Source organism: Lycium barbarum, chromosome 5 (genome assembly GCF_019175385.1).
Source record: "Lycium barbarum isolate Lr01 chromosome 5, ASM1917538v2, whole genome shotgun sequence".
NCBI lineage: Eukaryota > Viridiplantae > Streptophyta > Magnoliopsida > Solanales > Solanaceae > Lycium > Lycium barbarum.
This window is the reverse complement of record NC_083341.1, coordinates 71449036-71464028: the sequence shown is the minus strand read 5'-3', so window position 1 is coordinate 71464028 and position 14993 is coordinate 71449036. Positions and strand designations below refer to the sequence as shown.

Here is a 14993-nt window from a genome sequence, read left to right as displayed (position 1 = left end):
ACCGATAAACAAGACTCTACTAGACACGGTCTGTGGACATTCCGAGGACGAACCGCTCTGATACTACTTTTGTCACGACCCAACCCCGTGGGCCGCGACCAGTGCCCTAGCTGGGCACCTATACGTAACCCGATACCCAAATTAGCATATTAACAAAATAATATAATAATAATATTAGTGGACGCTACAGAATTTAGCATAAAAAGCAGACTTGGCACACATAGGCCGATAAGGCCATCATAGATCAAAGTATCCCAAACATATGTACAGAACCCACACAGATATATCCACAGACCTCTACAGAACATATCATAATCAATAAGACGGGACAGGGCCCCGTCATACCCAGAACAATGTACATATCCAGATAGCAGTGACAGACTGTACCAAAAGTGGGCTCTGAAGAAGAGAGCGCCCCAAAATAGCAGAAGTGGGATCCTAAACAGATGGATCAGCGAACCTGTCGTCTGTACCTGCGCGGCATGAAAACGCAGCCCCCGAAGAAAGGGGGTCAGTACGAAATATGTACTGAATATGTAAAGCGGAATCGCAGAAGTCAAATCATAACGGTTACAGAAAATGAGTACAAAATCCAGAGTGTCAGATGCATATTTCCAAAACAAACAGAATGTGTACAGAAACATATGTCATATCATATCCGGCCCCTGCCACGGGACTCGGCAGACAGAACATGGCCACCTTCCCGACACTGGTGCCACAATACAGAGGAATCAGAAAAAGGTGCATGGCCCCGTATCATAAAATGTCATATCAAAATGGCCATAACAGATCAGATCAGAATAGGCGGACATGGCACATCATACTCCACAGACCCATGTACGCGTATACCTGCCCCCTCACATCGGGGCGCGGCGAACAATGCAGAGAATCACGCTTGACAACATATCCTGGCCCGGGCTCAGTGTGGGAAACATTGGGGCATCCACGAATGGAGTAGTGAGAGACTAATGCAATTTAAAAATATCATAATTGTTTTCAAAGACTCGAAGAGGCATATCAAAGATAAACAAATCCAATGAAGTCGGACGGAATCATAATAGATGCATTTCGGGTATCATAATAAATTACAAAAATATAACCTCCCTGAAGTCATTCCGAGTGTCAAAATAATTTATAAGATTTAATAGAATATTTAAAACAATATTCGTTATGCGATTAGTAGGGTAATCAAAACATTTCTATCAAAAATCGCTTAAAAAGGAAGCTTTAGCACATTAAGGGCAAAACCGGGAATAGTGGGCCCGCCTCGGGACAAATAAGGCGGCGGGCTCAAATTGTGCCCTCTAAGCTTATAGTATCACTTAAAAAGGTTCTACAAACATTCTATGACTTTCCAAGTAATTTGGAGCAAAGTTGCATAATTTTTCGGAAAAGCATACTAAAGTGGTTCAATTCCACTGAAGGAAAAACTGAGATTTTCTCTTGCGGATTCCGAGGGCCAAGAGGTCCTTCGAGGCCCGGATCCGACCCTAACACACTAAGGACATGCCAAGGGAAGAATTGGGGTTGCTTTACATACCTTTCACGCTCCTTACGCCTTTCCAAACGCACTTCCCGTTTCGTCGAAAAACTGCAATTGGTCAAGTTTACCAATTGTAAGCTATGAATACCAAAGTTTCAACTTAAGGCATAATTGTCTACCGAAATTTCGGCAGCACTTCCCCTATACATATAGCACCCCGAGAATTCAACTCGGCTATAAATCATCAACAACAACCCAAACGACAACATCAATAACAACAACAACCATTAAAGACACAAATATCCTTCAACTAGTCATTTTTCTCACAAGTTGACATAACCTTCATTCTAACCCAACTTCCAAACTAATATCAATGATTTCACATTCATTAACATTCAAAACCATCCCAATAAAATTCTAGAAACATTTCGTATCGTTTTCCTTAGGTTATACACTCGATATACACAATATACAACTTTCCGTCAAAGTCATAACTTATGCAAAACATCAAATCTTTGGCATACAACTTCATAACATGATTCCAACTTCCAAATTCATCAATGATCATCACAATTAACAACCAAACAACTTCATTTCCTTATTATCGGAAAATCATACTAAAACGACATAAGTTTCTACATTCCCATTCAATACAAACTTATATCATTCTAACTTCATTTACATTACAAACATTACAACAACACTCCAACACACTAAACAACTTAATTCATTTCTTATCCCAAGTCAATACACCACACGGCCATAAGCCTCTTTTGGCAACTTCAACTAAATCATTCAACTTTCAATCCCAATATGCATTTCATCACAATCACAACTAGAATATAACATGAATTCTATACATTTTGGCTATACAACATATATATACACACGGCTACACCTCAAATTCCAAACCCACTTTGCAAACTTCCATTTTTCCATATAATCAACACATTTCTATATACTACAACACAATCAAGACTTCATAACACAATAAAAAGGTAGAAATTCTTACCTTTTCCTCAAGTCTTCTTCACTTGGAGATGTGATCACTTTGGTGATTCTAATGCTCCCCACTCCAAACCAACTATACCAAGTTACAAAGGAACCTTGACTTAGTAGGAAATCAACAAGAAATAAATTTTTGGAGCAATATTTTTGAGGGTCAAATTTTGCTCTCCAAGCCGAGAGCCTCACTTTCTTGCTTCTAATTTTTGCTCTTGTTTATCTTGTTTCATACTTATCACAAGTCTTCTAATGTGTATATAATTGAAGTGGTTGGTCACATGACCAAGCACATGACCCATAAAAATGGGCTTGGACCAAGCCAAAGTGGCCGGCCAAGCACCCCATTTTGGGCCTCACTTTGCTTCAATTTTTTTTGAGCCCAATACTTATGGATCACATTTTGTAATTCCCGAAACTAATTTCCAAAATTCCAAAATTACCCTTAGCCTTGTCCCACACTTTCATGACTCTATTCTTTCATGCATAACTCCTATGTTCAACAAAATATCAAATTTGACCTTATATCTCAAAAATCCAATAAAATTCAAGTTTCTCCAAACGTGTGAAAACACGAGATATAACAGTTAAGTTATGATAAGACTATGATATGCTTATGAGATGTGTAATAATGATGAGTTATGATTGATTATATGACGATACGATTCCACCGTGCCTAGTTGGCCGGACATGTCATCGCGAAGGCGGGCTGCATACGATTCCACCGTGCCTAGTTGGCCGGGCATGTCACCGCGAAGGCGGGCTGCATACGATTCCACCGCTCCTAAATAGCTGGGCTTGTCACCGTGAAGGCGGGCTGCTATGTTTACACCGAGCCTAGAGGGCCGGGCATGATCACCACTAGTGGGCGGCATATGATGGTTACCCGGACGCGAGTTAACGATGATGATTTATATGATACGATGATGTATGCGCTATGATTATACATGTACTATGATTATGTATATGATGTGTATGAAATGTACCCACCCTTAAAAGTTACGCAGGTTGTATCTTGACCTTATGACTTATGATTTCTCTATCATGTTCACTTCATTTTTGCTTTACATACTCAGTACAATGTTTGTACTGACGTCCGTTTTCTTTGGACACTGTGCTCATGCCCACAGGTAGACAAGGAGGTGATCCAGACTCGTAGGAGTTATCAGGAGATTTACAGGAGCACTCCATTATTCCGGAGGTGCTATTTGGTTTATTCTTTTGTGTATATATATATATATATATATGTATTTTGGGCACGACAGGGTCTTGTCCCATCCATATGTCTAGTACTCTAGTAGAGGCTCGTAGATACGCATGTGTGGGTCGTATGGTCTCACGATGTCCTCATTGTGTATATGCATTATTTTGATAGCCGAAGGGCTTATGTATATAAGAGTAATTATGTTTCCAAATGAAAAATGGTTTCCCTATTATTATGAGCACATGAATATTAAAGGAGTGTATAATGAGTATGATAAGTAATAGAATGAGTGGTGTTCGGTGGTTAGCCCCGGGTACCCGTCATGGTCCCTAGTCGGGTCGTGACATAGATTTACGAGCTTGAAAGGATAAAAGTTGAGTAGTTAAGGAGACCAAAAGGTATGTTAAGGCTATTCCTCTTTCTTTTAAAGGCATGATTCTTTTCCTATGAACGCATACACGACTTCCATAATACCTTATTTCCGAAAATACTAGCAGTTCATGATTCTCAAAATCCTTATGATGCTAAAGACGAATGTTTTCTATAAGGACTGTGATGAGGATTATGATGATCCCATATCTGGAGATTCCAAAGTTATGGTTTTAATGTCATTATGAGATTACTGAGTTGGTTTCAAGATTTTTGATTATATTTGTTGATGTTGATCTCATCTTATGATTTTGTTCAAAAGGCATGATTCCTATGTTATGATTCCATATATGTTTCCATAACCTTCTTACTTCCAAAAGTTAGAAGTTCATGATTCTTAAAAGCTTCTTATGATACTAAAGATGAGATGTTTTCTATAATGAACATGATGATGATGATTTTAATTCTAGAAATTCCAAGGCTTATGATTTTAATGCTATTATGAGATTATTGAGCTTATTTCATGATTATCTCGATTTTATTCATTGTTGTTGATCTCACCTTATAATAATTGTTCCTTCAAGGTGAGATATAGCGATGATGATTGCTCCATAATATAAATCGGAGGTTATCGACCTTACGTCACTCCGATAGAGTTGTAGCTTTTATTTGGCTCTCATGCATGCTTTACATATATATATGTATTTTCTCACATCGAGCCGCGCTATAGTCGGCCAGGTACAACACCTATTGTGCAACCATTGATCAGTTGGTATTACACACCGAATCCCGAAAGGGCCGGGTACGCTACACATCGAGTCCGAAAAAGCCGGGTACGTTACACACGGAGTCCTGAAAAGGCCGAGTACGTTATGATATATATATATATATATATATATATATACGTATGTATGAAAAAGTTTTTTTTTAAAGGCTAAGCACGCATGACATCTGCCGTATAAGGCATCCATATGTACATGTTATTCTCTTATTCCATGTTACCTTTTATATCTTTATTATTTTGTAATTCATACCTTACATACTCAGTACATTATTCGTACTGACATCCCTTCTTGTGAACGCTGTGCTCATACCCGCAGGTAGGCAGGGAGACGGATCAGACCCGTAAGTGTTCTATCAGCGGATCCGCAGGAGCACTCCACTTACTTCGGAGCTGCAGTCTATTTGGTATTGGTCCTTATGATCATTTGTATTATATGTAGAGGCTCGTAGACGTGTGTGTACAGTTAGACGTTTTATAGCTTCACCGGGTCATATTATTGTATAATATATTGGTAGCTTTGTCGGTTGGTGATGACAAACATAATTGTTGATGATTATATAGAGATGCACCATTATGTTATGGTATGTGTCCTTACAGGTTAAGACAACCATGAGCTATCTTTGGGGTCCAACCAAAAATGATTATGAGATGTATGCTTAGAGGTACTCGGTAGGTTAGCTCCGGGTGCCCGTCATGACCCTCTGATTGGGTCATGACATGTTCAGTCACCCTAAAAGTTATAGCAGCAAAACTCAAATAAAATGTCAAACATCAAAGACACTTTAAATGTGGAATTATGCCCGCTGTGATCAATCACTAATCACGTTCTGCTAGAGCAGAGCAACAAAAAGTATGCACAAGTTAAAATCACAAAACATACAATTCAAAAAAAAAAAAAAGTTATCTTCTTTTGATAACTCAAAAAAAAAAAAAACTCGGCTTTTTAAATTTTAATGTTCAGAATCACCACGTAAAAAGAAATCAGCATTCTAGATGATCCAGACCTTAATAGAATCATATCGATGGCCTGTAATCTCATATATACGTGTATTCTGAAACTTTTGATTTATAGTAAAAAATGTGAAGAATATATTCAAAGTTCCACTGCATTTACAATTATCAATTATGTATGACAAAATTAACTTTTATATATATTACATCCTATCCAGCCAAAGGATGTTGTCAAACACATTCAACTGGAGTGTAACTAGTAGCAAGTGAGATTTCCAGCTGTATTCTGGAACTTATAATTAATCGTCAAAAATGTGAAGAAATATATTCAATGTTCCACTGTATTTACAATTACTTATATAATAAAAAATTAACGGAAATATTGAATCCTGTCCAGCCAAAGGATGTCAAACACAATGGGATGGAGTGTGTAACTAGTAGAAATTGAAAGATTTCCAGCTGTCACCTCTATAAAAGGTTAAGCATTTTAAGACGTTCTTCGTGCTCTATATCCAGTTTTGGAGGAGTGTAACAGCCACGAAGATCCACCACTATATACTCCTGCAACATTTTTCAAAAAGGAAGTATATTTGTATACGGTAAAAATCGGGTATGTGTCAAACTGGTGAGACCAAAGGCCGAGGGAAGAAAGGGACAAGAGCATGCACGAAGACTCCCGTTCTGAACCGGGGGAACGCTTAGACCGAAGCGAAGGAAGGGCATCATTTGGTCCGGTTCTTTCATGACCGGGTTGTTCGAGGCCGTATGTCCGTTTGATCGTGGCCGGTGGTTCGGGACATCCGTTGCGCAGTTGCCACGCGTCGATGGCGTTCTGCTATGTTCAACTGTCAATCGTACGGGTGTCAGATCGTACGGTCCACCTAATCCAACCTAACCCAACTCAGAGCTTTTTATTATTATTTTATTATTCATGTTGGGTGAAGCCCATGGGACACAACTATAAATACGGGGCATTGCCCTCCTCTTAAAGGGTTGGCTCCTTCTTATCAAGAATTCTTGTAATAGCAAAATATATACAAAATCTCTCTCTCATATATCAAATTAGTTCCATATTTGTTGTGTTTGTTCCGTACATTTCTTAAATCAAATAATGCTTATGTGCTAGTAGAAACGCGCATCTATAGCAAATCATTGATAATCGACTGCTCCTTGTAGCATACTCATATATTTGTTTTCTCTATCAAATAAGTTCAAGATATAACCACATATCCTATACCTCACCTACAATTTTAATTGATTATCCAAAACCGGGGTAAACAATATTGAATATCTGTGCTGATAGAAAAACAAAATGTGCCATAGCATTGGAGTGTTAACACCATTCAAAGTTAAGAATGAGATGCTTGTAGACTGTTCACATGACCTAGTTTAGCTTAATCATCTGCCATTTCATGAGCTGGAATGACACTTAGGTGTGATTATCATAACCAGTCAACATTAAAAATTATTCAGACATAAAACTAGTCTTGAATCCTGATGCAATTTCACCAACAATCGTTCTTTTGCAATACGGAGTAAGGAATCGAGAAGTATTGATGCAAATCCACAAAGTCGGAGACTAACTAAAAAGAACAGGAAAAAAATGAAAGAGGACTTGCAACTTGTTTTACAGCCCTTCTGTAAGTAACAAGAATTCTGCCTTGTGTGACCATAAAAGAGGACAAATATATACACTTTTATTATTGAAGACCCGCAATTTTTCCAGATGAGTGATGAAGAACAACAATAATTAGCACCCAACCGAACCCCAACACCCCCCACCCCCCCAAAAAAAAAAAGAATTAACTTTCGGGACAGATTGAGGTACAGAAACCGCACCTGCGTAAGTAATTCTCTCTTGGTTAGGATGTGGTAGTGTCTTTGCCAGAATCGCTGGATGGCCATTGTGGCTGCAAGGAAACTATATGCAATGCCAAGAATGGCAAGGATGACGACAAAGACAACAACCAGAGCAAAACATGCTTCCATTGACGCAGGGAAAAGATCCCACATTCCCCAGCCATAACAACAGTTATGACATCCAGCCATGTGTGGTTCATTGCTATTAAAGGATGAGCAGTGTCGTATGATCCCAAAAAATCCGTGCAGGAAAAAGAAGACAAGAACTCCTGTGTTATATACACCATTGTGTTAATTACATGAATATAATGCCCTACGCCAGAAGTAAAGAGAAAAATGGAAGAAAAAAAAACTGGATCTAAATACAACATCTGCTTCAAATTCAATCATTAGGTTTTTCAGCCAACATTTTTGGGAAGTTACATTTACCATGTACCGATGTTGATACAAATTTGAAGCATACTACAGTGCAGGCCCTATCCATAGAACTACAATTCTCTTTTGATGCCTTTTCTTTGGATGCTATTTCAGAGAGTAGCTATTGCAGTAACTCTGAAATAGGTAAGACCAAAAAGAAGAGAAAATAAATTACATCATTATTGCCTTCCAATCAATGACAAATTTATGCATCTTGCCCCTACAATCTAAATAAGAAGTGCATCTTTTAAGAATCCGACAAGAGTACAACAACATTTTTGAAGAGTACGAGCAACATAGAGTATTAATACTGTGACCAGGGGTCCTACATGTAAAGTGAAATACTGGAGCCAAAAAAAGGAGAAGAGTTGCAAACAATGGGAGAGAGGGATGGGGTTCTCTGGTTCTCAATGCGAATATGTGAAAGGGGATGGTTGTTGGGTGCTTGAAAAATGGTTGCTAGGTGTGTTCTGTCAAATGGATAAGGAGGACTAATAAGTGGTCTTTCTATAGAGAAAACGTGGAGTGGTCAAAACATGCGATGAATTTACCTGATCTTATGGAGTAGATAGTCAATAAAATGTCGAACACTTAGTGTATACGGTAAAAATCGTACATGCGCTAAACCGGTGAGACCCGGAACCGGAGGAACGCTTGGACCGGAGCCAAGGAAGGGCATCATTTGATCCGGTTTCCTCATGGCCGAGTTGGCCGTTGCCGTGGTCCGTTTGGTCGTGACCATTAGTCCGTTTATTCGTGGCCGTTGGTCCGGGAGATCCGTTGCGCGATTGCCACGCATCGATAACGTCCTGCCATGCTCAACTGTCAATCGTACGGGTGTCACACCGTACGGCCAACCTAACCCAACCTAATCCAAGTCAGAGTTTTTCTTTATTTTTAGTTTTCTCTTATTGTATGGAGCCCATGAGGCAACACTATAAATAAGGGCCATTGCCCACTTTTAAGGGGTTGGCTCCCTCATATCAAGAACTCTTGTAATAGCAAAAATTATATAAACTCTCTCTAAAATATATGATTTCGGTCCACTCTTGCGTTCATCTCTTGAATTTATTCAATCAAGCAACACTCACATATTAACAAATACACAAATCTATAGCAAACCGCCGATTATCAATTGCTTCTTCATAGTATATTAATATATTTCTCTTCTCTATCAACTAGATTCAAGGCATAACCACATATCCTATACCTCACTCACAAATTTAATTGATTATCCAAATTCGGGGTAAACAGTTTGGCGCCCACCGTGGGGCTAGGATAATAGTGGTCTTTTATCTTGATCTCTACCTTAGCCATCAAAATCGAAAACATCTTCTGTTCGTCATTGAAAAAAGGACTAAATGGCTGACAGTGGGCAATCTGGTCACGTCAACAACAACGAGATCGTGGCCCAAAACGAAGGCAGCGGTCCACGAGGACTACCAAACCCCGCTGATCCTAACCCCGTTAATTCGAGGGAGGGCCTCAACCACCAAAACACCGTGGACCAGGAGAATGCCGCCCCACCGGCTACCTGTTGACACCCAATTTTGTCCCTCCTTTATTCCAATTTATTTCCTCGGGCTTTTAAATTTATTAACGAGCTAAATACTTTGCTTTCACTACTATTTTTACTACTATTAACATCATTACTTTCATTGCTTTATCACAGATCTTAAATGGTTCGTCATCGTTTCATTTTAGGATTTGTACTCGTTAAATTAATTTTTACTTTATACACACTAATTAATATTTTTCTTCACACAATATATTGTACTAATTATTAAATTAGAAGCCCAATGGAATTTTTTTTTATAGAGGAGGAATTTCAGCCAAATAACAGCCCATTGCCCCTAAAAATTCTAGACCAGTTCAATCGGCCCATTTATCTCTTAAAATCCTAATAGCCCACATCCCTACATAATTCGGCCAGCCCAATTCCCCTACCCGACCAGCCCAACTCCCTACTCTACCCGACCCGGCCCAACCTAACAATTCTCTTCACCTAAACCTAGTGAAGAACACAGCTGCCTCATCTCTTTCTATCTCTCTCCCTTCTCCTAACTCCGCTTCTCTCTCCCTTTCCCTTTCCCCTCGTCTCTCTCTCTCATCCATTTTTAGGCGTAAATCAATCCCCTTTCAACCATGGCAAGTTTGTCACCCCATTTTCGGATTGAAACAACCACACACTCCTCTTCCCTTTCCCTTTCCCTTTCCTCTCTCGTCGTCTTTCTCCATTTTTAGCAAAGGTCAGTTCCTCTTTCACCGTGAATAGACCTTACCTCGCCATTTCCGTGCAAAAAAAAATAAAATCATCCCTACGTCTACTTGCTTATTCTGTTGTTGAAAGGGAAAGATCTTCTTTTTTTCGCTACAAAACACGTTGATCTTCAAAAATCGAGAATGGTCGAATCATATTCGGGTAACACCCGAATCAAATCACGTGATTCGCTCGGGATTCAAACGGCTCTTTTTAGTTTTGTTTGGAGCCAAAAATCGGGGATTCAAAACGAAAACCCTAGTCATTTGTTTTACCTATAAAATTACCCTCTTACGTCTCCAAAAGGGAGGTTCTTTTTTCTGGTTTTGGGAGCCGCTTTAATTCTCTGAGAATATCAAAAAGTGCCATTTGTTTCTTGATATTGATTTAAAACATCAAAACATCCTTATTCTCTTTTGCTGGATTACTATTCCGAATCCGGGTATACGTAAACTCGGAGATATTAACATAAGAGAGTAGATTCGGCGCCGTCGACGACCTCAGTTCACTGCACTCGCAAAAGGTCGGCACTGTCCCTCTTCTGCTCTTTTGTTCGAAATAGCATATTCTGTTATGAATGAAATTTATTAGGTTTAGATGTGATGAAATGATTATACGACATATCGATGTTGGTTGCTGATTCAATGAGGTCTTAAATCTGTATTCTGTGCTAAGTTCTATTAGTAATCATGTATTAGACCTAGTTCTATTTTCAATTTGATTAGTATGCCTATATGAAGATGAACATATCTTAGACCATGATACCAGTCATATCCGAGTGTTGTTTATGAAAAATTCATGAAATAAATCTGTCAATACCTATACTAGCTTCAATAGTCTCTGTTACGTGTTAGCAGTGTAATACGACTGTATTCAGGGTCCGTTGTGGGGTTTAGATGTTGCATATAGGAATTCGACAACAAAGATACTATGTTCCGCAGTTTGTCCATGTTTAGTCCAATTGGCCTAATCCCATCATTGGTATGTTTTCGAAGCATTTTTGGTCATGATTTATAAGTATCTAACTGTCTGCCCTCGTAATGAGTTCATGAGAGTTTTAAATCCAGTAAAGGTATCGCGTTATTCTGAATCTGTTCATTTTTTTTTTTTGGGCACTTAGTATGTGTTTGATTGAGTTAGTTTAGTCCCTGTTCCAGTCAATATCTTTTTCTATTTGTGCTTTCCTATTATGCCCTACTTGTTTTTTGAAATCGGCAGACGAAAGCATATTGGTACCAGTTGGAAAGATTGTGTCCTGAGTATGTCTTCTGTTTGATTTTTATTTAGAACAGAATACTGAGGTATACCAGTTCTAGGATGCCTTTCAGATTGTTTCTATGTTCCATATGAACGTGTACATATAGAATATACTAGGTATACATAGTATGTATATGAGTTATTAATCTGTCCTCCTTTTGAATTTATATTATGCATGTTTGGTCTTATTTATTGGTTATATATTAATCCTTCTCTTTTCATTTTTATGCATGATATCTCGCATACGAGTCCAAGCGACTCGTCATCCTCCTCCGCATTCGGTGTTGGGCTAAAAGCCCAACAAAATCCTATCATGTTTAGCCCAATCGGCAGCCAAACAAGGAAACAAAATCTGGGCCAAAGCCCAATAGACAGGAACAGCCTTCAACATCAATATAAAGAAAGATACTGGGCTTAAGCCCAATAACGTGAACAGTTCCAGCAGTTGGGCCTTAATAAATGGGCCAAACCCACTTACTCTTTTACTCTCTTCCTTATTTTTTTTTTGTTGTGTATTTTTTTTGCTTTGTATGACTAACATCTTATCTTATGTTATTTTCCTAACTTAGATGAACTTTAGCAAATTAGTGGGGTTTAGTTTAATAAGGGGTAGTTAATTTAACGAAAACCAATCAATTCCATAAGATTCATTTGTTTTCTTGTTATTGATCTTCCAGAGCATGTCTTTATAACATTTAAAAAAAAATTAAAATGTATGTTCTATGTCCATTCTTGCTCTCTAGTTCACGTTACAAACAATTTTCTAGAATTCACATTGTAACACAATATATTTCCAGATATATGTAAATATAAATTCAAGTATATTTTATGAACACATTTTTTGGAATCACCCAATCATGCATATTTTAGCCAAATAATGCTAAATAAAAGTGATAAAAAGAGAAAGAAAATTCGTGCCCTTCTCATCATATTTAAAAAATTAGTCTAGGCTTTTTTGCATCACAATATTCATACAATATAATTTTTTATCTAAAGATCACGTTTGTTGAATCTCCTCTACAAGTATTATTTTAAACAACACTATTATACTTTCGTTTAAAGCCTTAACAACACTTATAAGTTCTATTTTTTAAATAGCATTAGAAGTACTCTTTTATACAAATAATTATTTTCTACAAGTCCTATTTAAAATAGCATTCTTACCGGTCTATCTATAACTTTAGCCACATTTACAAGGCTACGTCCTTTTCTATAATACTATATTCACACTTAGCCTAACTAATTTAAGTCCGGTCGGATTAACCATTATTAATGGAATTTAGAGGATGCCTAATACCTTCCCTCTAGATTAGTTGAACCCTTACCTAGAATTTTTAAGTTAGTAGACCTTAAAACGGAGTTAACTTTAAAAATAACTTTAATAAACTTTAGGTGTCCTAATTCACCGTAAATAATTAGGTGGCGACTCCCTAACTTTAATTAACCCCGGAATTACCGGGATGTTATAAACTATTTTGACCCCGGTTAAAATAGGGTATAACACTACCGACCCTTTAAATACACACAATTCGATTACTTTGTCCCGGGCTCAGGGCCAGAAAGAACCGGATACCCCAAATGATAATGTTGACTTACGTTTAATATTTGAAATGTTGCAGGAACAGAGAGCGGCGATTGCCGAACAGGGAATCGCAATAGCCCGGTTGCAAAACGGAGGGGATAAAACGACTTCAGAGGAGGCAAAGGGTGTTGCTGAACCTAGAAGAGATGAGGCACAGATGGTTGAGAGCGATGGAACCGGAGCTGGGTCCTCCACCGAGGTTCTGAGAATGCTCGAAACTTTGGCAAAACGAGTAGACTCAACCGACAAGAGGGTGGAAACATACAACTCTCGGGTAGACCAAATCTCGGGGGCTCCGCCTTTACTGAAAGGGCCGGATTCGAAGAGGTACATCCAAAGGCCTTTTCTTCCGAGTGTAGCTCTAAAACTAATCCCGAAGAGGTTCAAGATGCCGGATATCCAGAAATATGACGGCACAACGGACCCACACGAACACGTGACCTCATACACATTCGCTATAAAAGGCAATAATATGGAGGAGGACGAAATTGAATCGGTATTGTTGAAAACGTTAGGGAAAACTCTGTCAAAAGGAGCATTAACATGGTACGACCATCTGCCCGAGCATTCGATCACCTCTTTCGAAATGCTCACTGATGCCTTCATCAAAGCTCACGCCGGTGCCAAAAAGGTGCAAGCCCGTAAGGCCGACATTTTCCGTATAGCCCAAAGAGACGACGAGTTACTGCGTGAATTCGTCAACCGATTCCAAAGGGAACGGATGGAACTCCCCCCGGTTCCATAAGAATGGGCTGCACAAGCTTTCACAAAGGGGCTCAATGTTCAGAGCTCAATGGCTTCGTTCAAATTAAAGGAAATCTTGCTGGAGTACGAGGCTATGACATGGGCTGATGTCCATAACCGATACGAGTCGAAGATTCAGGTGGAGGATGATCAATTCGAGATCCCCCCGGGGCCTATAAATATGAACAAAAGTTCTGAGAGACCAAGGAAAGGTTACGAAACGAAGGCCGAATCGTCGAGGGAAAGGTATCAGCCATACTCCCATTCGGAGAATCCAAGCTTTAGGTCGGAGAAATCAAGGGTTAGCCCAAGCCATTTCTCCAGTCGGGATAGTAAATGGGTCGAGCGCCCGTCGAACAGTCGGGGTCTTTCACTCAGGAGCGATGCCGGAAGCTCTGCCGGCAACAAGGATTTACCAAAGATATCAGAATACAACATCAACGTCAGTACCTCGGGCCTCGTCTCGGCCATTGGCCGTGTCCCGGATGTAAGATGGCCAAGACCTCTAAGGTTGGATCCGGGCCAACGGGACCCGAGCATGGTGTGTGAATACCATGGAACCCATGGTCACAGAACCGAGGATTGTCGCCAGCTAAGAGAGGAGGTAGCCCGGTTACTGAAGAATGGTCATCTCCGAGAATTGCTGAGTGAACGAGCCAAAAATCAATACAAGGAAAGGGAGGCTCATCGAAGGGCCGAGCCAGTAGAACCCCAGCATGTAATCAACATGATAGTTGGGGGCACCGATGCCCCTCGAGGGCCGGTGATGAAACGGGCCAAGGTTTCTGTTGTTCGCGAAAAGCGCAGCCGGGATTATTTACCCGAGGGTTCCATCTCTTTCAGCAACGAGGATGCAGAAGGCATCATTCAACCGCACAATCATGCATTGGTAATTTCTATACTTATCTTTAAAACTCAGGTTAAACGTATTTTGATTGACCCAGGTAGCTCGGCCAACATCATCCGGTCGAGAGTGGTCGAACAGCTAGGGCTGCTCGATCAGATCATACCGGTATCCCGGGTACTCAGCGGGTTCAACATGGCGAGCGAAACCACAAAGGGGGAGATCTCGTTGCCGGT

General features: G+C 39.5%; 1 protein-coding gene across 2 annotated transcripts; it reads right to left on the bottom strand.

Annotated features, from left to right (window-relative positions):
* Positions 1–259: 259 nt before the first annotated feature.
* Positions 260–8551, bottom strand: LOC132640931 (uncharacterized). 2 transcript variants are annotated; one of them, XM_060357739.1, is made up of 3 exons: positions 8083–8551; positions 7633–7922; positions 6035–6638 (listed from the first exon to the last, which is right to left on the bottom strand). In XM_060357739.1, exons 1-3 carry the CDS (start codon positions 8135–8137, stop codon positions 6534–6536), a joined length of 450 nt encoding a protein of 149 aa, XP_060213722.1. In that variant the 5' UTR covers positions 8138–8551; the 3' UTR covers positions 6035–6533. The 2 variants fall into 2 exon arrangements, 1 of the variants encoding a protein (XP_060213722.1); XR_009582503.1 differs by lacking the exon at positions 6035–6638 and adding an exon at positions 260–473 and having other exon boundaries at positions 7633–8551.
* Between the last annotated feature and the right edge of the window lie 6442 nt (positions 8552–14993).

Excerpts from the sequence above, each read along its gene's own strand:
- LOC132640931 (XM_060357739.1), bottom strand. The coding sequence starts at position 8,137 with ATGGATAGGGCCTGCACTGTAGTATGCTTCAAATTTGTATCAACATCG. Across the intron at positions 7,923-8,082 it reads TGTATCAACATCGGTACATG|GAGTTCTTGTCTTCTTTTTC; the intron begins GTAAATGTAACT and ends TATATAACACAG. Across the intron at positions 6,639-7,632 it reads AGAGAGAATTACTTACGCAG|TTGAACATAGCAGAACGCCA; the intron begins GTGCGGTTTCTG and ends TACGATTGACAG.